The 23,304-nt window shown below is 35.4% G+C and overlaps 1 protein-coding gene across 2 annotated transcripts in view; it reads right to left on the minus strand.

Annotated features, from left to right (window-relative positions):
* The window catches only part of BMP5 (bone morphogenetic protein 5), a 110,321-nt gene that overhangs the window by 35,338 nt on the left and 51,679 nt on the right, over positions 1-23,304 (minus strand). For both annotated transcript variants that reach the window (XM_063098025.1, XM_063098024.1), the window contains exons 2-3: positions 17,565-17,757; positions 1,197-1,345 (exon numbers count right to left, since the gene is read on the minus strand). In XM_063098025.1, coding sequence (XP_062954095.1) covers positions 1,197-1,345; positions 17,565-17,757 — 342 coding nt within the window. The remainder of the gene's footprint in view (positions 1-1,196; positions 1,346-17,564; positions 17,758-23,304) is intronic.

Here is a 23,304-nt window from a genome sequence, read left to right on the forward strand (position 1 = left end):
ATTTAAAAATTACTAGTTAAGCTAACACACCATTCAATATATTATGTTTTATCTTCCTATCATGGCAACTACAATTTTAAATCACCTTGAAGTCCAGATATGAATTTAGAATGTTTGTTCTATGAGTGGTCAAAGGCCAACAAAGCTCTGAACAGATTGCCCTTGGCTTCCCTGGCCTTTTACCAAACGTGCCAAGGTTCCTCTCGCCACAGACTCCACAAATTCTTTTCCATTTGTCTGAAATGCCTGCCTGCCAACTTCCATCCCAATCACACTTTCTTTATCTTTCAGGTTGTAGGTGAGATCCACTGACTGTTCAGTCCTCACAAGTCCATTGCACTCTTCTCAGTGTGTAGTGATGCACATTCACTAACGTTATCGTGTGATTACTACCTCAAGCCCCACTCAGCTGCAAACCCCATGAAGCCACCTGCATTTGCTCACCATTCTATCTCTAGAATCTAGCCCAGCGCATGGCACATAGTAGGTGTTCAATGAATACTTCTTCTGGAGCTTCCTAAAAATTATTTCTTTCAGACCCCTCCCACAGGTGATTCTGGAGCAGTTGTCTTTGGCCAAATATTCCAATACATTAAGGCCTAACTTGATATTATTTTGTGCAGCTTTTCATGACTCTTGTTTCAGTCCCATCCTCTCTCCCCCCTTGTATTATTGGTAGCTTTTTTGTTTCCTGAGCAATTTTTTAAATATACATTTGTCATTTTTTTAGTCAGGTTTTGAGATATAATTTGCATATAGTAATATTCACTCTTCTTTGATGTACAGTTCTATAAATTTTTACAAATTGTATAGCTGTATAACCACCACCATAATCAATACATAGAGCCTAGCACTTTGTTCTTGGATATAGCTTTCTTTTGATATTGTTATATTACAGTAGTGCTACTTGTTTACATTCAGGACTTTAACACTAGACTAAAAATTTCTTGGGAGCAGGAGCAGCATCTACTTCTTCTTTACCCTCCTTCCACCCCCAAGAGCCTGACAATAAATGTGTGTTGGATACATGTGTCCATATATCTATTAACTAATTAATACATTGCATTAACCTATGGAATGTGCTACCTTATACAACATAACTATAAAACGTAAATTGTTAAATCACATAAAAAGCAGTAATTCTCAATGTGTCAAAAACAAGCTTCAACAAAAAGCATATGAAATTTAGTGCTTACCATCCCCTGTTTCTGCACAGAGCTGTAAGCCCAAATTGTTCTGTGGATTAATCACCCAATGATTGCTGGTCACAGTGATATCAAAGACAAGCCAACCCACATCTAAAGCTTGGGCCTTTCTTGTGTCTAACAGGAACAGATCTGCATCCCTACGGAGAAAAGGAACAAAAAAGTTAAAGGTTTGAATGAAGATCATCATTTCCTATACTTAAGTGAAAACATTCCAAAAGCACTCTTTAAAATAACAGGAGTTAATTAAAGAACAGGGGAACAAGCGACTCAAGTGATGAGTAATAAGATACAGAACCTTTATTGCTAGGCTTCCAGGCCAAACCTGGTGCAGATTAGTAATATCTGAAAGCAATTTCCACTTTCCTGCTTTTCACTGGCCTTTACAAACTGACTTAGTGGTCTTAATTTGGTGCCTGGTCATCAACATTCCCCAAACCACCATCTGTAAGTAGCCCTGGAAACAAACTATTAAACTGAATAGAGACAGAGATGAAAGTAGCTGCTCCAGTTTGGATGCATGTGGATTGCCAAAGGATGGAGCATCAGTAGGATGTAATTCAAGTATCTGTTTTAAAGATAGTTTTCTAATATTTTTCATTTTTCATTATATAATTATGTTATGGATACCAAAGACTAAGAGAGAGTCACAGAGTGCACCATTGGATTAAGGGATAAATCCCATGTGCTGAGTGATACAATCCACAGTGATTTGCTTTAACATCTTTTGCAAGTGTAAGTCCCCTGGTGACAGTAATAGCTGTGAATCGTTTGCAAGTATAAGTCCCCTGGTGACAATAATAGCTGTGGATACAAGCTTATATGTTCTAGGATAATCTGCAGTATTACTGTTATTAACAATGCATATATATATGTTTGAATCTTAATTTTAGCATTAAATTTACAAATGTATGAATAATTGTTGAAGTATAATGAATTATTTTATTTATTATTTTCTTACTACAGTCAGTCTCTGAGCTAAATGTTACCTATTTCTGACATTTAATATTTACAACAGTTCTTTCATATCGGTGAAATTGAGGCTCAGGTTAATTGTAAAGCACTGGAACTCCTTCAGGATAGAGTAGATATAACACTGTTGTGCATTTTTATGACCTTTTATACTGTGCTGAATCTGCTTAAGAGCATATGATTTATACTGAGAAAATCAAAACTTTGTTATAATAAGCTATGTTAAATACTATTCTACTGCACATGCCATCTATCTATAACACAGAAGTCACTTAAAAGGTGATTCACAAAATGTAAAAGAAAATTTGTTTTGAATAAATTGTGGATATATTATGTTTTTAGGAAAATATCTAAAATTGAAAATTGAACTATTTTTAACTGAAATGAAGTAAAAATATACTCAGTCAATGTTTTAGAAACTACATCTTCATTTCTTCATTTTAGCTTGATTTATATACTGTTTTTCCATTCACCTAGATAAATTAAAATAAATGTGTTATGATCAATTAAGTCATCTAGCTACCCTACTCTGAAATATATACATGTTACTCTCCTTTCACAATTTCAGTTATAGTGTTTACCAGAGGAAGATTGCAGACACTTTCTTCATATCCGATACAGGATTCAGTTTGAGATACTGCAGACATAGGACAAGCAATGAAAAGATTCATTTAGTTTCTACTTGAATTGGATTTTGAGGACAGTTTAGAGTCACAGTATGGTAGAATGTCAACCAAATACTTCCTTTTCCTCCTAGCTTGGAAAACTCACCAAATAAATAGAATAATGTCAAAGATGCATGAGATAAGTTTGAAAAAAGTTATCAGATGTGTATTTTGAGAGTAAAACAAGGAATACGACTATATTAATGAATCATTTTAAATTAAGACGTGATTTAAAATACACATTATATTGAGAATCTATTATAGTTTTGACTATTTTAAGTGCATTTATCATAGATCTATGTCTATACAGAAATCCAAGTGTATAAATATTTAATTGTCTCCTACAATTTGTCTCATTATGAGTAAAGGGAATATCATTTTATATAATTATATTATGATAATATGTTCTCCTTATAATTAGGCATATAAAGAATGAAAACATGCCTAGTAGCACACAATGCATGTTTGAAATGTTAACTTTCTCTACTGCATATTCAGCTGAATAAATGGAATATTCTCATTGTAAGACAAAAATTATGGCCAAGAATGTCTGATGTTAAGTAAGCTAGACTGGGGTTTTACCTCTGAAAGTGACCAAAATAAATCACAGAATACCATAACTAAGTGGGATATAAATTACTTAGCCAAAGCATTTTTTGGAAATAGGAAAAATTAAAGAGAAATCAAATTATTTCCCATGGTCAACCGGCCAATTAATTGGAGGACTAGGACCCAGGTTTTTATATTCCATCTTCAGAACACTTTCTCTTATAATATAATAGCTCCCTTTAGTCCAAAACCATAATGCAATTGCTTTTTTTATCTTGAAAAATCGTTGGTTTTTTGAGTGAAGCAATAAAAGTTTGAGCTGAGCCACTAGCTTAAGATAGATAGAAGCAAAGCAAAGGAAGTGACCTGAGACATTTCACACATCCATCCATCTATTCATTCACTTATTCCCTCTTTCAATTTAACATTTATTTGCTTTCTATGGTGGCTTTATACTATTTCACTTCAACTAAGCTGCATGGTTCTGGATTAGGGTTAGCTGCAAAGGAAATTCGGGTAACATTTGGAAGGTAGAAGTGAAGCAGTAGCCACATTTTTGCTTGGAAGACTGCTTACTGTATGATCAAGCATTAGTGCAGGTTAGGCATATTGCTGAGATCTGCTGGTTTACCTTATCAGTGTGGGGCAGCAGTTGGGCCTGCAATTTGTTCAGATCCTACTAATTCTCCTTATTCAGTCCCTCAGAACCGAGGGCAAGGCATGCAGTCACCTCTAAGAGCAAGGATGTGGTAGAAAATCACCTGTATCACTGAAGTTGAAAGCTTGAGGGTAAGTTCCCGTTTGTCCTCACAGGTTCCAGATTATCTTCACAGGTTCTGATTTGTTCTTGTTTCTCTCAACTCACGTCCACCTTTCCTTTCTGACTATCTGCCCTGTGGTCCTTAGGCCCAGCATCAGATACAGAGCAACAGCCTTACGTAAACTGTTTAGATCCACAATTGCATAAGGTCAGATTTCTACAATAAATCCTTACAGCAGCATTCTCCAGGGGGATTTAACAGCCAGCTTGTGTTTGGGGGATTGTATTGAGCTACTTACTTCAGTACTGGAAGGTCAGTACTTTGTTCTCCCTGGAATAAGCACTCTGGATTAGAATTTGCCTTCTCTGCACATGATACTTCTCCCCAAATCACTACCCATGTATTTTCAGGATGCTTTATTTTCTTATTCACAGAATTCCACACAGCATTCCTTGTGATTGACAAACTTATTTTATAGCAAATGAAGTGCAGAATGGGCTCATGCTCTTGAAATTCACTGGTTTTGCCATGTTTCCCATTACCTTGAAGCAGCTGGCCCAATAGGACAGGAGAATGGCCACTTGAAGACTCAGTTATGCCACCAGTTGGGTACCAATATCTTACAAGAATGGATTAATGTCCTTCAGGAAGCTTTGTACAATTTGAATTAGCAACCAATATAGTCAATATGGCTGTTTCTCTCATAGCCATGTATTTCATGGGTCTGGAAATCAAAGGGTGGAAATGGGAGTGATCCTCTCACTCTACCTGTTCTACCTAGTAAAATTTTTGATACAGACCCCCAAAACATTGGTCTGTGTTGGTCTGTAGCCCTTTTTTCCCAATGGTGCAATACTGGCACTACTGGCCAAAGCAGAGATTCTATTAAACTGGAAGTTGAACCAGCCACCTGAGCACTTTGGGGTCCTCATGCCAGTAAATCAACAAGCCAACAAGATATTACTATACTATGTGGGACGAATGATCTTAAAAAGGAGAAATTGGACTGCTACTATCACAATACAGATAAAAAGAGGTATCCCTGGAATACAAGCGATTGCCTGGAACACCTCTTAGTATTCCCCCATCATTTGACAAAGTTCAGTGGAAAACTACAGCTCAATGCAGGCATTACTGAAAATGGCCCAGACATTTTGAGAATTAATGTTTGGTTTATCTCACTAGGTAAGGATAAATGACCAGCAGCAAGGCTTGCTAAAACAAAGAAGATATGCATTGCATAATGGAAGAAGAAAATTATAAATACCAGCTATAACCATGTGATCAGTTGCAGAAATGAAGACTATGATATTATGGTATTTCCTTCCTTTTTTTTATGTTAATGTATTTGTGTATATTTTAACCAATTCTCTATTTTCCCTTTCCTTTCCCATCCATCTACCATCTAGTATAAGTGGTTTTGATAATAGCTAACCTCATACTTCAGTACTGAAGTTACAGCATATCAAAGGCGGAGTATGGCTCAGCTAGAAAAGGAATAAATAACATCCAAAGATGGATTAACTACATGCAAAAGATTGAAACTAGCCCTCTATCTCTCACCATACACAAAAATCAATTCAAAATGGATTAAAGATCTAAATTTAAGACCCCAAACTATGGAAGAAAACATAGGGAAAATGCTACACAAAATGGGAATAGGCAACACTTTTCTGGACAAGACTACAAAGGCACAGGCAACTAAAGCAAAAATAGACAAATGGGACTACATCAAACTAAAAAGCTTCTAAATAGCAAAGGACATAATCAACAAAATGAAGAGATGACCTACAGAGAGGAAGTGTTTGCAAACTACGCATCAGAAAAGGGGCTAATATCCACAATAAATATGGAACTCAAACAACTCAACAGCAAAAAAAACGAATAACCCAATTAAAAAGTGGGGAAAAGACCTGAACAGACATTTGTCAAAAGAATACATAATATGGCCAACAGGCACATGGAAAGGTGCTTGACATCACTAATCAATACAGAAATGCCAGTTAAAACCACAATGAGATAGCATCTTATTCCGGTTAGAATGGCTATTATCAAAAAGACGAATAATAACAAATGCTGGTGAGGATGCAGAGAAAGAAAACTCTCCTACATTGTTGGTAGGAATGTAAACTGGTATAGACATTGTGGAAAACAATACAGAGGTTCCTCAAAGAACTAAAAATTGAATTACCTTATTACACAGCAATCCCACTACAGGGTATATACCCAAAGGAAATGAAATCAATATATCAAAGAGACACCTGCATTCCTATGTTCATTGCGACACCATTCACAATAGCCAAGAGATAGAAAGATGGAATCAACTTAAATGCCAATCAACAGATGAATGGATTCTTTTTAAAAACTGTGGTGTAATACACACACACACACACACACACACACAATGGAATACTACTTAGCTATTTTTAAAAAATGAAATCCTGTCATTTGTAGAAACATGGATGAAACTGGAGACCATCATGTTAAGTGAAGTAAGCCAGGCACAGAAAGACAAATATATTGCATGATCTCACTCATATATGGAATCTAAAAAAAAAAGTGGTTCTCATAAAAGTAGAAAGCAGAATAATGACTACTAGAGGCCAGGAGGGGAAGGGGGGTGAGTGGTGAATTAACGGGCACAAAGCTATGCTATCTACCCTAAGTGAATCAATGTATAGTACACACATGTATTAAAACAACACACTGGGTGGGCCGCCCTACCCCCACCCACCCACAACCAGGCAAGCTATGGAGCATGCCCGGGATCTTGAGGCCTAGGTCCGTGGGCCCCACCCATGCCTGCTAGAACATCTTAGAATGCATTTATTAGCCATGTGTGTTTCTTTGAGGTGTATGACTTGTCTGCTCATGTCCTTCACCAAGCATCTGTTACAATTTTTCTAATTCATTTTTAAGAGTTCTTTATGCATTAAAGATGTTAATCTTTGTGTGTTAAATTTATTCCTTATCAACTGACTTTAAATTTAATTTGTGATGTTTTCCTTCATTTGTACATTGAGAAAAATAATTTTCTATCTAAATATTAAATTTTTAAAAAAGAGGAAAATATGCATCTAAAAAAAAGGAACACCACACTGTACCTCACAAATATGTACAAATAAACACTAAAATTTAAAAAGATGGATTAAAAGGCAGAAGAATTACTTTGCAATTCTATTTATTGATAGTCATAAATGGTTATAAAAGGTGTGTATGGCACCAAATTGACAAGGGTGGACGCTTGCCGCTTTGTGCTTTGCCATATTAACTAAACTGGAACTACAAATCCCAGAAGTCTTTTCCCTGTTTGGTTCTGTGTTAACTATCAGAGAAATTGACACAGGAGGTAGATAGTGAAAGGGAAGCAGGAGCCAACTTTATGATTAAAAGACTGTCAAGGGCCAGGCTTTCCTGCTGCTCACGTACATTGTCACTGATGTGTTGGCTCACCTCGTTGGGAATAGCTGGGCCTGCAGCTCTTCCAGCTTCCATTGGATATCAATTTCATCAACTTCTCTAAATCCTGACCCACAACTCCTCCTGCAAGATCACCTTCCTTCAGCTTTCCTACATCCTGGACAAAGCGTATGCAAAACTCATGGTGAAGCACACCAGCTTCGCCTGTAGGTCACCTACATCATTGAAGTCGGAGGCCACGAGGCATTAGAGATGGACATGGGTTTCAATTTGTCCTCAGGGTTCCAGCTTATCCCGGAAGGTTGTAGTTCTCTATGTCTTTTCCAACTCTACATCTATTTTCATTCCCATCTGCCTGTGCTACTAACTTCAGACCCCAAACCGGATGCAGTAGCAAAAGCCTTACACGAACTGTTTAACGAGGTCCAATGATTGCAGAAAGTCAGATCCCTATAACAAATTCCTTATTCCTTATTGCTCACAGTGGTTCTATTTCTCTTATCAGACACTAACTGATTTGCCCCCTGTTATGGGTTGAATTGTATCTTCCAAAAAAATATGTGGAAGTCCTAATCCCTGGTACCTATGAATGTGTTCTTACTTGGATATCGGGTCTTTGCAAATATAATTAAATTAAGATGATGTGGGCCCTAATCCAATACAACTTGTATACTGATAAGAAGAGGAGAGACACAGAGATAGAGACACACAAAGGGAAGATGGCCATACAAAGACAAGAAGAAATTGGATTCATGCTCACAAAGCCAATGAACACCTGGGGCCACCAAAAGCTGGAAGAGGCAAGGCGGGATCCTCCCCTGCAGGTATCAGAGGGTAAATGGCCCTGCCAACACCTTGATTTTGGACTTCTAGCCTCTAGAATTATAAGAGAACAAATTTCTGTTTTATTAAGCCATTGAAGTTTTCAGTAATTTGTTATGACAGCCCTAAGAAATTAATACACTCCCTTCCTTGGGATATTTCACATATTAAATAGGAAGTGCTCAGCAATATCAATTACTGAAGAGAATAGAAAGAAAGAAAAAGTATGCATAAAATCTGGTAGCAAGGAGGCTGTTTGAGGATTATCAATTGAGTGGAATTATGGAAACCAAATTGCAATGGGTTGAGGGGTGAAAAATATGAGAAAGTGAAGAGATTGAAAGCCAAGTATTACATCAGTGAACTTGGTTAAGATATGAAAGAGAGAAGTAGTGTGAAATTTTGGGGAGTAAGCACAAACAGAATTAAGTAGAGAGATTTTTCATTAATGCAATAAACATTAAGCTATTTATAGGATGCATATAAATTTATATTTAGGACATTGAATATCTCACACTATTTTTTTTTTAATTCCTCTATGTGGAATCCAAGTTATGGAATCCATTATTTAATGTAATTTATCAATCTTTTTAAAAATATCATCTGGATTTTGTGTCATAGTTTGGATAGCTTTCTCTACTAAGATTATAGAACTTTTGCCATGTTTCTTTAAATACTTTTTTAAATTTTAACTTCTCAATGTACATCGTAGTTGATTTTCATGACACTTTACCCATGCCTCTTCCCCCCCCCCCACATCATATCTGTTCACTTGTCTTAACAAGTTCAAGGAATTGTTGTGATTGTTGTGTCTTCTTCCCCCCGCCCTTTATTTGTTTGTGTATTTATTTATTTAATTATTTTTAGCTCCCACAAATAAGTGAGAACACATGCTCCGATGTTTATTGCAGCACTATTGATAATAGCCAAGAGTTGGAACCAGCCCAAATGTCCATCACCAGATGAATGGATAAGGAAACTGTTATATCTCCACAATGGAATTCTACTATGCTATAAGAAAGAATGAAATACTACCAGAGAAAATTATATTAAGTGAAACAGGTCAGTCACAGAAAGAGAAATATCACATAGCTCACACTATTTTAACACAAAAAGAAACATGTCAGTATAAACAATACTGAAAATCATCTAAAATAACTGCATGCTTAGTTTCCTCTCTGTTACACTATCCTTGGAGTTTAAATGCAAAAGTTCTTTGTAAATAAAATCACTTTTTACCAAGAGGCATTGGATAAACTGGTACGTACTGAATGGATCCTTGATAGGACCCCCATTTATCTTTTGTTGAAATTTATTGTATTAAGAGTACTATATCATGAGACTCATGGCACATAAATTTGCTTGCTTGTTTTTAAATATGATTAACAAACATTTCTTACTGGTATTTTCTCATTACTCAAGCAGAAGGTGTGGGACTCATGCATGCTTTAAAGAGCCACACTATAAATCTAACTACACGGTGCTTTTCATTTGCATTTCTCTGATGACTAGTGATGCTGAGCATTTTTCATGTACCTGTTGGCCATTTGTATGTCTTCCTTTGAAAAATGTCTATTCATCTCCTTTGCCCACTTTTTAATTGGATTATTTGTTTTTTTGCTGTATAGCTGCTTGAGTTCTTTGTATATTCTGAAAATTAATCCCTTGTTGGATGTATAGTTTGCAAATATTTTCTCCCATTATACTGGCCATTATTAAAAAGACTGAGAATAACAAATGCTGGCAAGAATGCAGGGAAAGGGGAAATCTTCTGCACTGTTGGTGGGACCGTGAATTAGCACAGCCATTATGGAAAACAGTATTGGTGTTTCTCAGACAACTATAGATAGAGCTACCGTATGATACAGCAATACCACTACTGGGTATAGATCCAAAAGAATGGAAATCATCATGTCGAAGGGATACCTGCACTCCCATGTTCATTGCAGCTCTATTTACAATAGCCAAAATATGGAACCAACCTAAGTGTCCATTGATGGACAACTGGATAAAGAAATGGAATACTACTCAGCCATAAAAAAGAATGAAATTCTGCCACTTGCTACAATATGAATGAGTCTGGAGGAAATTATGTTAAGTGAAATAAGCCAGACAAAGAAGCAGAAATACCACATGTTCTCACTCATATCTGGCTGTAGGAAGTAAGGAAGGAGGTAAGGGAGGGAGGATAGGGAGGAAAGGAAGGAGAAAGGAAGGAATGAAGGAAAAATATAAAAGAAAAGACCACAACAATACGTTGAACTTTCAGAAGGAGAGAACAAACCTAAGGAGAAGAGGGGAAGGGAGGGAGGGGGTGGGGAAGTGATAGGTCAGGCAAAGGGCATAAAGAAACATCATGATTTGTAAAAATGAATATGCTAATAATAAATAAAGAAAATTTTTTTAAAGTCTACCTTCATGAAGCCAGGGACCATAATTATAGATGGAGTTGGTGCTTGCTTAATTTCAACAATGATTTGCTGTACTTAGGCTTTGCTTAGTGTTAGAAAAATAATTATGTCCTATAAAGTCACCTTCCTGAACTTCTGTTTCTTCTTTAAATGAAGATTAAAATAATTTCTATTTCATAAATCTATTGAAAGGATAAAAAAGATATACAAATAAAAGTGTCATACAAATTACTATAATTGCTATTTTGTTATCAAAACACACGTACAGCATGTGTGTGATAATAAGTTGTATGCGTTATGCTGGATGGCATATTTAGAGGCAGAACTGATTTATGCAATTTAATTATAAAAGTTCATTAATAACCTGGACATTATAAGTTTTGGACAAAGGAATTCACTTATTTTCTTTAACTTTAGGAACATTTATTAATATTTAATCCATAATAAACCTTCACTCCTAAATTCAATTAGAGGAAAAACATTAAGTTGAAAACATCAAAAAGAAGTTAAAGTTATTTACATAATCAACAATAAAAGATAATTAAAAATAAATATTCACCTAGTTGTTATCATTTCAATTATATGTCTGTATGCATATATGTGTATGTGTATTTTTCTGTATGTGAGTTTTCATTTCAATTATATGTATGTATGCATATATGTGTGTGTGTGTGTATGTGTGTATATATATATACATATATATACAAAAGTACTTTACAAAGTTTGTGGAAAAGTAACATGAAAAGAGAATACAAATCTTTTTATGAGCTTTTTGAAGTATGCTAATGTATATATTTTATGGAGAGAGAAGGGAAGAAAAGGGTAGTTAACCAAGTACATTGTCACTGTACCATCTAATCACAAAGCACTAAATCTGGCCAAAAAAAGCTTTGCGGAATTGGCAAGGAACTACACAGATAAATTTTAGATGAAAAGTTGCCATACTACTGCATTTCCATGAAGCATGAACCTTACAGTCGACAGTGACTTTTCCCTAAGTTTCTATTATTATAACTATTACACCTCCTTCCATCTTTGTTTTTCTTTGAATAGCTTATCAAGTTCAGTAATAATGTAATGATGGCCACCCAAAGAGAAAGCACACATCTTTCTCTGGGTATTTGGCATAAATACCATCATGTCATTTAAGGAACCCAATCTATAGCTCTAGTACTGAGCACATTAACAAGAGACTACAAATTAATAAATGGCATTCTCTGGAGTTTATAATGTCAAAAGTTTCTCTCATGAGCAGCTTTAGCTTAACAATGTTAGAATTTGAATTTGTTTGCTGATTTGTGTTTTCAAGTGGTATTTTTTTCATAAAACAAATGTGAAATTATAAAAATTCTGTAAATCTCATTGAGTGTCAATTTTCATAATATCTGATTCTATGTTGTATTTAAAAGGTACAGATGAAAATTGGGAAAATAGTAACATTAGATAAAATTGAATGAAAAGCATGACAAAAGTAGAAAAACAAGCTGAATTCCCATTAAGAAAATTCAATCACTTTTTCATGCTTGCAGAATTTTTTTAAATTGCCAAGACATTTTCTAATATTTAGCAACTTTCCTGGCATTACATCACCCCATATTTTTCCCCTGCAGAGAAACCTAAACAGGTGCTACCAGGTATATACACAGGAGGTCCCCTCATTGAACAAGAAAAAAAAGAGATGAGACAGTGATATAGATAGTCCAACCACTTTCACACCCCCAGTGAATGAGTAATGTACCCAGGACAAGTTCCTAAGAGCTCTTTCATACTATGAATCTTAAGACCCAAAATATGAAATAGTTAAAGAAAAATTAACTGATGTACTGTTTTATGGCACAAATTATTCCCATTTTTAGGTTTATTACTTAAATCTTCAAATACAGCAAGATTTCTCAGCATTGGTATTATGGACATTTTGGATCAAATCATTCTTCATAGTGCGGAGGGGCTGTTCTGTTCATTTTAGAAAGTTTAGCGGCAACCCTATCCACACCACTGCCCCAGCTTATCTACCCACTGGATGTCAGTAGCATATATTCAGCCTCCCCACAACTGCTATGGCCAATTTTGGCAAGCAAAAATGCCTCCAGACATTGTTAGGTGTCTTTTAGGCATCCAAATCACCTCCGTTGAGAACCATAGAAATAGAGCGTGACCCCTGCACACTGAAGAAATGCAAGCTTTGCTTGTGTACTGTCCTATATGCTTTAGAGACAACATCATCTACCCTCTGAGTGTCCTGCTCTGCAATGCTGTTCTCAAGACCCCAGGAAATCTTCCTGAGTGGAAATTGTCTATGTACATTTTTAAGTCTGACCACAGAAGAATCACAAATCTTAGAGAAGCAGGAGTGGGGAGATGATGTAAATATGGAGCTGACTGTGAACTGGAACGATGACAGCTTAACTAAATATATCCCAGTAGTGAAGGTGACTAATGACATCGAGCAGGCTAGCTTAAAATGTGTTTACAATAGAGGACAGAAATTTACATTCATAGCAGAGCATTAGGAAAAGGTTGGCTTATACATAGCACATTTTCTTTGGGGAATATATAAATATATATATTTGTGAAAAATTTAATTCAAGTTAAGCACTTAGCACAGCGCCAGACACATGGAAAGTGTCCATTAAATGCAAAAGTGCTGGCTGCTATTCTTATTAGTAGTAATACTGGCATTGATCATTTTATTTGTATTATTTAATTCATTATGCATATAAATATTTTAACACTTAGGAATATTTCTTCTAAAATATTCTCTCTCTCTCTCTCTCCCTTTTGCCCATAGAAAGTTCCAACTCATCTTGAAAAGCTCAACTCAAAGGTAAACTCTTCTCAGAGGCTTCCCCTAAGGTCCCTCACCTTTCCAAATAAAGACTTAATTTTCCCTTCATTTGTATTTCCACAACACTTCGTACATGCTTACATCATAGCACTTAGCACATTGTATTATATTTATTAAAGTCTGTGTGCGGCAGGCCCACCACAGCCCCTAGCCCCCAGGCTATGAGCTTTTGAGGTCTTATTTACTCTGCCTTATGTCCTCTGCACTTGCCACATGGTAGGCACTCAACAAACCATGCCAAATTCAGCTGAATTATCTGGAAAATTCTATCATGTGGAAACCTCATTTCCCAATAATGCCAGATATATGAGGTATGACTGAAGAGCAATGGCTTCTATATAGAATTTGGGGCTGTCAGCGTTGTGTGAAAAGACTAAATAAGTGAAATGATGCAAAGTGTGTTAACATTTTACCAAGAAAAAAAATAAAGATTTGGATAAATATCAGAACACCCCTTTAAATTGCACACATTTAAATATGATTAAGGATAAATAAGGAAGGTGGGAGATGGTAGGAATAAAATACATAATTTGAGTTGTAAGTCTTACTAAGATAAATAAATGGGAAAAGAGATTACGTAATGGATCTGCTGTTTTCTAAAATTTGATTATGTAACACTGTCAAAGAATTCATAAACTAAATGGTAAATAGATAAAACGATATCTTAAATGCAAAACATATCCATAAAACAACAGTCTAAATTACTGCAAGAATCCCCACTTAGACACTACTATACAATACCTTGGGGAAAGTGAGCTTTATATATGTGAAAATATATATGCATTATATGCATTGTCAAGAAAACTGCATTAAAGAATACAGTCTGCACTAACTTTTCAATTGTTTCTGAGTTTAATTTAAAATTCTAGGTAGATAAAATCCACACTTTGATGATAGAAGTTTTGAAAGGTGACCTTTGTCTTGGAAATAGCCAGAGGTACTAGTTTCTTTTTCCATGTCATTTTAGTTTGCTAAGAAATATCTGAAACCACCAACAACATTTAAAAATAAATAAATAAATAGATAGATAAATAAATAAATAAATAAATACTTTTTCAAATTTATATTCTGTCCATCTTAACTGTGATATATGATATATAAAGGAAGTATTTTTAATATAAACTTTTTCTCTTTCAGAAAATTAAAATCAAACTTCCAAATTAGCAGGGGGGGTTTCCATAGAATAAAGGAAAGAAAAAAATATTTATTTACCTTCATTTTTTGTGGGAAAAAAATATCGTCCATAGCTTAAGAAAAAATAAGAGCAACTTATTTTCAAATTTCTAGTGTTTTTATTTTTGTCTTTCTGTTACATGGGAGAAGTTGGGAGTGCTATTTTGTAAAACTAGATGCAGCATAAAGTTCTTTTATTATCCTCTCTTTCTCTCCTTCGACTGTAATTGTGCTCATTTCTGAGCCCCCTCCTCCCAGATGCAGGAAAGAAACAGATCACACCCAGGGTCTTAGGTAGGGGCGGAGGGCAGCATCCTCCACCAGGAAATAGTCAAGTAGTGCTCCAAAAACACCACTTCCTCACGGGTGGCCCACCACAGCCACTGCCACAGCCATAGCTGCTGCAAAAGTAGCTGGGTGCCATAGTAGTAGCCACAGCTACCGTGCAGGCAGACTGTCAGACACCCAACTGCAGTGACACAAGGAGAGTCACCAGCAGAAACCACAAAAAGAAGAGGACATCTTTCTCCTCAAAGTCCACTCCAGCATAATAGAAGAAGCAACTGCTGTACCATACCCCTGCTTTATTTCTGATTTCAGTAATTTTTAACTTCTCTCTTTTTTTCTTGGTCCATCTAGATAAAGTTTTGCAAATTTTGTTGATCTTTTTTTAAAGAATCAAAAAAAAAACTATTAAGCAGTCTTTATTGATGTAAATATTTTAATCAAACATTAACTTTAATAAGTCTTTTAGGGTATAATATTCTTTATATATTGTGTAACTTGTTAAATATGTAACTATCATTCATTTTCTTAAACCGACTTTGTTATAGGGATTGAAATCAAGCTCAAAATTCATTGCTCATTATGATCTAAGTTTTTTTCCTTACTTCCTTTCCTGCATCTCTTCTCTTGGGACAGTTTTGAATTTTCTAAAACAGATAATTAAGAACATTTTTGTTTTCAAGAGTTCGTCATAATACATTTCTATATTATTAAATAAAATTTAAAAATTTTAAATTATCTTAATTATAAATTTCACATGGACAGAATACAATGGAAGTTTTCTGGCATGAGGAACAAATTTACAAAATGAGACCAAAGGCCTAGAACACACATATGGGGAAGAATGAGACCATTTAATACACAGATTGGTGTCAGCAGTAGGGAAAAGCTGGGGAATGTAGGAGGAATTTTTCAGATCAGTTTCTCTTACTGAATCTTCATTTTTGGTTCTGGTTGTTAAGAAGAGCTATTGAAAAGGTTGTAATACTGCAGTTCAGAAGAAAGGAACAGAACTAAGTAATCAAGAAAATGTCTCCTCTTGAAATGGATATAGTACCAGAAATAGAAGGTATAGAAAGCTTTAAGAATCATATAATATAGGGGTTTAACAACTATATTCAGTGATAGAGAAGATCAGAGAGCTTGAAAAGTATCAGCACATTCAGAGAGTTGATAGAAATACACAAGCCAGATTGTCTTAGAATTAATGAAGTAAATGAAAAATAAGAGAAAGTCTCATAGCATGCAAAGAAAAAGGCAGAAGAAATCAAGATTAAAAAAAAGAGGAGAAAAAGAGAGACCTAGATGGCCAGTCCAGGAGATACAGTCTACATGTGATAGGAATAACAGAGGACAAAGCAAATGGAACTGAAACATAATTAAGGATCTAATTGAAGAAAACTTTCAAGAGTTGAAGAGCAAACTAGGTCTACAGATGGAAAAAGTGCACAGGATACCTTTAAAATCTGATGAAAAGAAAGCAACACCTAGACATATTCTGACAACATTTTTAAATTTCATGGATAAAGAAAAAAATCTACAAGTATCCAGACAGAGAAAGCAAGTTACCTAAAAGTGGCAAGAATCAGGCTGAACTCAGATTTTTCTCTTGCAACTCTAAGTGCCAGAAGACAATGGAACAGTATCTACAGAGTTTTAAGGGAAAGTGATTTTGAACCAATTTATACCCTGCAAAGCTTCATTTCTGTACAAAGGCAACTTGGAAGACATTCTCAAATATGTGGGGGTTAAGAAAGTATGTCAAAACAGAACCTTCCCTGAAAATCTTGCTGAATGATTTACTACAGCAGGCAGAGAACATGAAATATAGTAAGTCAAGAGTAGAGAGGCAACTGTATGAAAGAATTTATGTTGTTTTCCAGTCAACCTGGAGTTGCAATCTTGCCACGCAACACTATCAGACGTGGAGAAACTAAAGAAAGTATCAACAAAGCTATGCTCATTCCACCCTGAGTACATCAAAATCCATAAGGACCCTAAGATAAAATCAAGGTTGGGGATGGAAACCAGACAGAGCCTAGGTGAGACCCAGTACCTAGCTCCTTGCACAGAGCCCCCACAGCTCATGTCCCCCTCTCCTTCTTTTCACTTCCCACATTCCATTCCCTCAACACCCTTTTTTAAAACCCCTCGGTAAATCTGAGTCTTTTTGATGGTTTTAGTCTCGCCATTCTCCATCAGGTTTACCAGAAAGATGGGTTAGAATAACATCTATCTCTCCTCTGGTCACCAGTTTTCCTGTGACCAGTTTTAAAAGCTGACTTCCTATTGCACCACCATCAACAACAAAATTACTTTTCAATGTGTTTCTACCTCCGCCTGAAGATCATTACACCCAAAGAAAATGATTTAATAGGTCACATGGATAATCTATGGCTTTTACTAAAATTTAATATTTGCCTGCCCGGATAATAAGTTAGATATAAAGTTGGTACCTATTTGTGTATTCCTTGATGATCTGATATATGCTAATTGTAATTGTTTCATTTTCAAATCGATTGTTGCTCCGGTCCTTGTATATACGGAATTCAGCTGCTGTTACTGCCTCTCCATGGGGAATTTGAGTAAGATCAAACCGAAATTCTTTGTAATGCCTTCGCTGGTGAGAAAAATCCTTGTCTCTTTCAACTGGAAAAAAAAGAAAAAGGAAGGAAGGAAAAAGTCACTCTTTTATAAAATATGGAAATTAATGGTAAATTATCCAGCTTTGAAAATGAAAACAAACAAGTAGGATAGTATAAAACAGAAAACACTAAAACCACAAACTCATACGTGTTTCCAGTTAAAGGAAATTCCACAAACCAACAATCTTTAGTTCAAAAGCAATATAACCTTTTGGGTTTTATACAAATTCCTGGATCTTAAATGGAAAGGCTATTCAAAATGCTTTAAAAGGTGAAGGTTGTAAAGCTATTACTAGTATGTATCAAGCACCAGAAAACAGAATTTTTCATACAGGAATCAAGAATATGTTATAGAAACCTCCAGAGTTCAAGGTAAAGTGAGATTTAGCACAGCCACAGAAGGAAAGAGGAAAGGAGTACTGAGGAGTTGCAAGTAGATAGGGACCATATTTATGGCATTTCAGAGGTCAAGTAAATAAAACAAATTCATTTTTCCAAAAAAGATTGTTTCCAAAATGTCTTTCCTAGAAGAGTTTTTCTCTTCCTTCAGCAAACAAAAGTATTTTTATTCGTGGCAACATGGATGAACTTGGAGAAAATTATGTTAAGTGAATAAGCCAGGCACAGAAAGAGAAATACTGCATGTCCTCATACGTGGGAAGGAAAACTGGGAGGGAAGGAGGGAGGGTGCAAGGGAGAGAGGGAGGGAAGGAGGGAGGAAGGAAAGAAGGACAATCAAAACAACACATAGAACTTCCAGAAAAAGAGAACAGAACTGTGGTAACCAGAAATGGGAAAGGTAGAGAGAAAGGGGGATTATAAGAAATTGGTTAATGCAATGATGATATGCTAATTATCCTGACTTGATCATCATGTATTGTACACAAATATTGATACTAAACTCTGTACCCCACAAATATATATAATCAATTATGTTTCAATAAGAAAAAAAAAAGGCACGTTCATAAACTCTTACCCCTGGTGCAGCATAAAGTCTCCCAAAGACCTGTTCTTACTCAGAATTGAGAGGGAAACATATTCTCCACATTTAGCAAACTTTTAACCAAATGATGTCACAGAACTGTTCCTCTTGGGAATATTAAGAAATGTTAAAGAATTTAGGATAGTGTCAGGCATATTATTATATAATCTGACTTTTTAAGATAATGTATTGTCTGAAACAGTTTATATCTGGTGGGTACCAAACCTTTTGTTAACAAGTTACCTACACAAAGTGCTTCTTTATAGAAATGCAATATCATTTGATGGCATTAAGTTTCTCAGTACTGGTCAGTTTCTCAAATTCTCAGCTACCTAGGATAAGATAGGAAAGTGTTACAAAAGTTCCACAGCAAGGCACTGTGTGCAAGGTGTTGGACAACTACAGAAATTTAAAAAAGAATTTCCAGTGATACGTTTTATTACTAAAATTTTGTTACAAGAAGATAAAAAGTGCACAAGTGGTATAAGTGGACTCAAGTTTCAAAAATTGGATTGAGATACAGAAAGATAAGCAGAATATTGATTGAAATTATATGAGCCCTGCTATAAATATGTGAAACTTAGAATCCTAAATTAGAGGAAAGATTAAGATTAAGGGAGGGAGAAGAGGATCATGACCATCCAGGAATGATATGGGGGAGCCACAGCTGCTAGACCGTCATGTTCCAGGGCCAGGTGGGTGCCACGTCTAAGAGGAAGCTCATGACAATGGAACCCACAATTCTTTGCCCTCATCCTCCAAAATAGTCCCTGGTTTATTTTCCCCAGTAGAGTCGGAGGTAGCTTAGGAGAGCAAGGATCTCATCCCCACCTGCACCTCAGATACCTATGCCAGCGTACAAAAAAATGTAAGCTACACCTGGAGGCATTTTTGTCCTGTGCAGCTTGTCAAGGATGGTGCTCTTAGGCTGTCTGACTCACACTAACATCATCTCACCTGACTTTGTCTTCTTAAAATATCATTATCTTGGTCCTAAGAGAGGTCCATTCCCAAAGGGATCATTAATCAACTTTTCACTAAATAAGGACAATAACCCCATTTGGGGGATGCTATTTTGGTCCGTAATTTAAACCTCTTCTCTGTCTAAACTTCTGCAGGCAGGAGTGCAGAGTTCTATAAACACTGCTCCTTTATCTCTCTTTGTCCATTCTCTTGAGTGAGCCGTAAGAGAGGGAAAGTGTACAAGTAGCAAATGCCTACTAATTGCATATATAATAACTGAATGTACATGTATAAATGTTAAAACTAGCCATAACTTTTGTTTTCTGAAAACTAAATTTAACTCACTGTATTCTTATTTTCTGATCCTAAATTTAAATGAAGTAGATGACAGTATATGAGTACTTAAATAGCACTTATTTTATGCCACTCATTATTCTAAGCATTTTATAATTTTATTAATATTAACATTATACTTCATAGCAAACTACAAGGTAGGTTTTGTTATTATCCTCATTTTGAAGATGAAGAAACTGAGGAGGCACAGAGAATAAATACCTTACCAAAAGATCTGAACCCAGACATTTGGTGCCACCAAGCTATGGTTCTTAAATGACAGGATATTCTGCTTCTACCTATGTACACTATTGCTTTATCCTGTTTTATTAATACGCATCTAAAATCTTGCATTCGTAAATCCAAAAAGTTCTGAAAACTGAAAATTTGGCCCCAAGATCATTTGGCCGAAAAGCAACAAATTAACTGAAGTGAAATTATTTAATGTCTCAATTTATCTGACTTCATATGAATATTCGAAAATGTTCATGTGTTTGCTTAGGTTGCACTGTCCTAGACCCTGTTTGAGGAGTTCCATACTTCATGATATACACACCAACCAGCCATTCAGAAATACATTTTCTCCATTCTGAAAGATAATATCCAAAATTCTAAATGATAACAATGATTATTCAATTTTTCATTAACAATAAATTTTATATTTGAAATTTAAACCAAAAAAAAAAAAAAAACAGAAAAACTATACTTCTGGAAGTAAGAGCCAAGACACAAGTTTCTTAGGATCTAATCTAAAGTGTGCACCTGCATAACGCAGATGAGTATTGAATTCATGTTATGTAAAGTCATCTACTGTTCTGGAATCCCCTGTGAGATGTGAGTGTAATAAAGTGGACAGCTAGAATTTCAGCTGTTATTATAAAATTTCAGTTTTCTAATCCAGGCTGCTTAACTTAAACTCTTAAGGGGACAAATTTTCAAAGAGTTTAATAAAATTTTGTATTAAATATACCACACAGATTAAAGTTGCATTGCCGATTTGTCTAGCGATTCACATTTTTATATCCCACGGCTTTGAATCATAATTGCGACAATAAATTCCATGGACATGTTGGAGTGAGGAATGGAGTAAGGCTTGCATTTATATAACCTTGCACTCCTAATGATGCCACAACTATTCAACAAGCTAATCTCAGTCACCTCAAAGAGTCATGCGAGGGAGGTGGCAAATATTAATATCCCTGAATTAAGAAAAAGAAATTGGGTGATGACAACTAGGTGGTAACAGACGTCTATCTCCTAAAGCTCATTTTAAATCTCTGTTCAATGTCCATACCACCTATGCAATGACATCCTATTGTTCTGCACTGAGAGACTAGTTCATTGTTAGTATACTTAAACAATGTCTTTCAGCAGTACACAGAAAAGTGGAGAATAGTCTAGAGAATAAGGGGTTTGATCACCAATGTGTAATTAGCATCTAACACAATACAATACCTAATTCAGAGAAATCTTCTAATAAATATTGGTTGAATGAAAGATCACATGAATGGATCGAAATCTAATCCTCTCTTTCCACTCAGCATCATCCTACTGCATTCCCCAGTGGTCGAAGGCATGGTAATTTCTTTAAGTATTAGTTGTATGGCATTTGTATGGCACACATGTCATTTAATTCTCACAACCCTACGTAGGTCCATCAGCTTTATAACTTGCTCAAAAGCCCAAAGCTTACAATTGAAAGATAACAGATTTCATCCCAGGGCCAAGATTTCAATTCTTAAGTCCTCATAAACTCCACCACGCTGAGTGTTTTTTTTTTTTTTTTTTTTCTTTCTTTGTTTTGGGGGTTTTTTGGTTGGTTTTTGGTTTTAATTTTGTTTTTGGTCAGCCTATTTCTGGGGAAAGCTGATCTTTTTTCAGTGTTTTTGTTCTCCTCTCTCCAAAGAACCTTCCCATGCAGTATAGGGGACACCACTTTTTCTGGACTTTGCTCATTCTCCTAGAACACACCTCCTCCAATCTTTATCTTAGCAAATGTGTTGTATTCTATTTACTTATTTAATATTTAGTCCATTTCTTATATAAGGAAATTTCTAAAAATGAACATATGATACTATTCATAATTTGAATTAATGTTATATATGCATGTCAGTAGGCAACATCATGCTTTTATGACAACCATATTTTGAAATGCAATTTTAACTTTCAATTTTGAAATAATTGTAGCTCACCAATTGGATCCCTTTATACCCAACATTTTCTTCATCAGATCTACCACCAAAATCAAAACTCCCAGAACAGATGAAAAAGAACATACACAAACATTTAATATTCTTTTAAAGTAAGCTTTTTATAGGAGAGAGCCTTATCTTGTTAATATTGTGACAATTTTGGTGAATATTAAGCATTCTATTTCTCCATATGTTACAGTGTGCTGTCACCCATTGCAGTGGTAAATGTCTTGGGAAGGTTAAAAGATATGTAAGCAAACAAGAAGTTTAAAAAAATCAGAAAAATGCATTCTATTGCTGGCTTTTAGATTTATATTATATTAAATATTCAGTCCTTTTAACTCACTCTTCAATGTATATGTTACATCAACTAAATACCATGAGTTTACTGGATCTTTTCTACCATCATTTTCAGTAAAATCTGTTTTAACAGATGAAAATATGCAAGACGCCATAAAATCCATAATCCTATTTGGTGATGGAAAAGAGGATCTTAATTACTGGACAAAAACAAACAAACAAAACAGAAGAATCACACAAAAAAGCAAGGGGCTTAGCTCATTTAAGCCAGACCCACAGTTGTCAAAGCGGATAGAAGGACGCAGTGTTAAGACATATTGAGATCAGGGTTAACTCTTTTCTCTAGTAAAGACCATTACTTTATCCCAGACCATAGCTGTCATTTCTCTCATGTGAGGCAGGAAAGAGGGCTTAGCAACAAATATAACTAGACTTAGGACACACATTTTGTATCAATCAATACACATATGATAAGTGTATTTAAAAAGAGAGCACAATCACCTATCCAAATTTTCATATCTGCAGACCTAAATAACAAGATCAACAGGATACATTTTACCAAATAGCCACCAATGCCACATACTCTTCTCCCATTGCCATTTATGCTACATGCATGTTGTGAAGATTTCCAGGTGTAAGCCACAGAATATCACCATAAAATTGAAAGAAAAAAAAAAGTAAAGCTTACAATGGTACGCTTTATGCATTCCCATTCATGGAGTCATATAGATCATGCCAGCATGTGAAATTATTCCTCTAAAATAAGCCCATCAAACACAAG

This window comes from Cynocephalus volans, chromosome 5, assembly GCF_027409185.1.
Source record: "Cynocephalus volans isolate mCynVol1 chromosome 5, mCynVol1.pri, whole genome shotgun sequence".
Taxonomy (NCBI): Eukaryota; Metazoa; Chordata; class Mammalia; order Dermoptera; family Cynocephalidae; genus Cynocephalus; species Cynocephalus volans.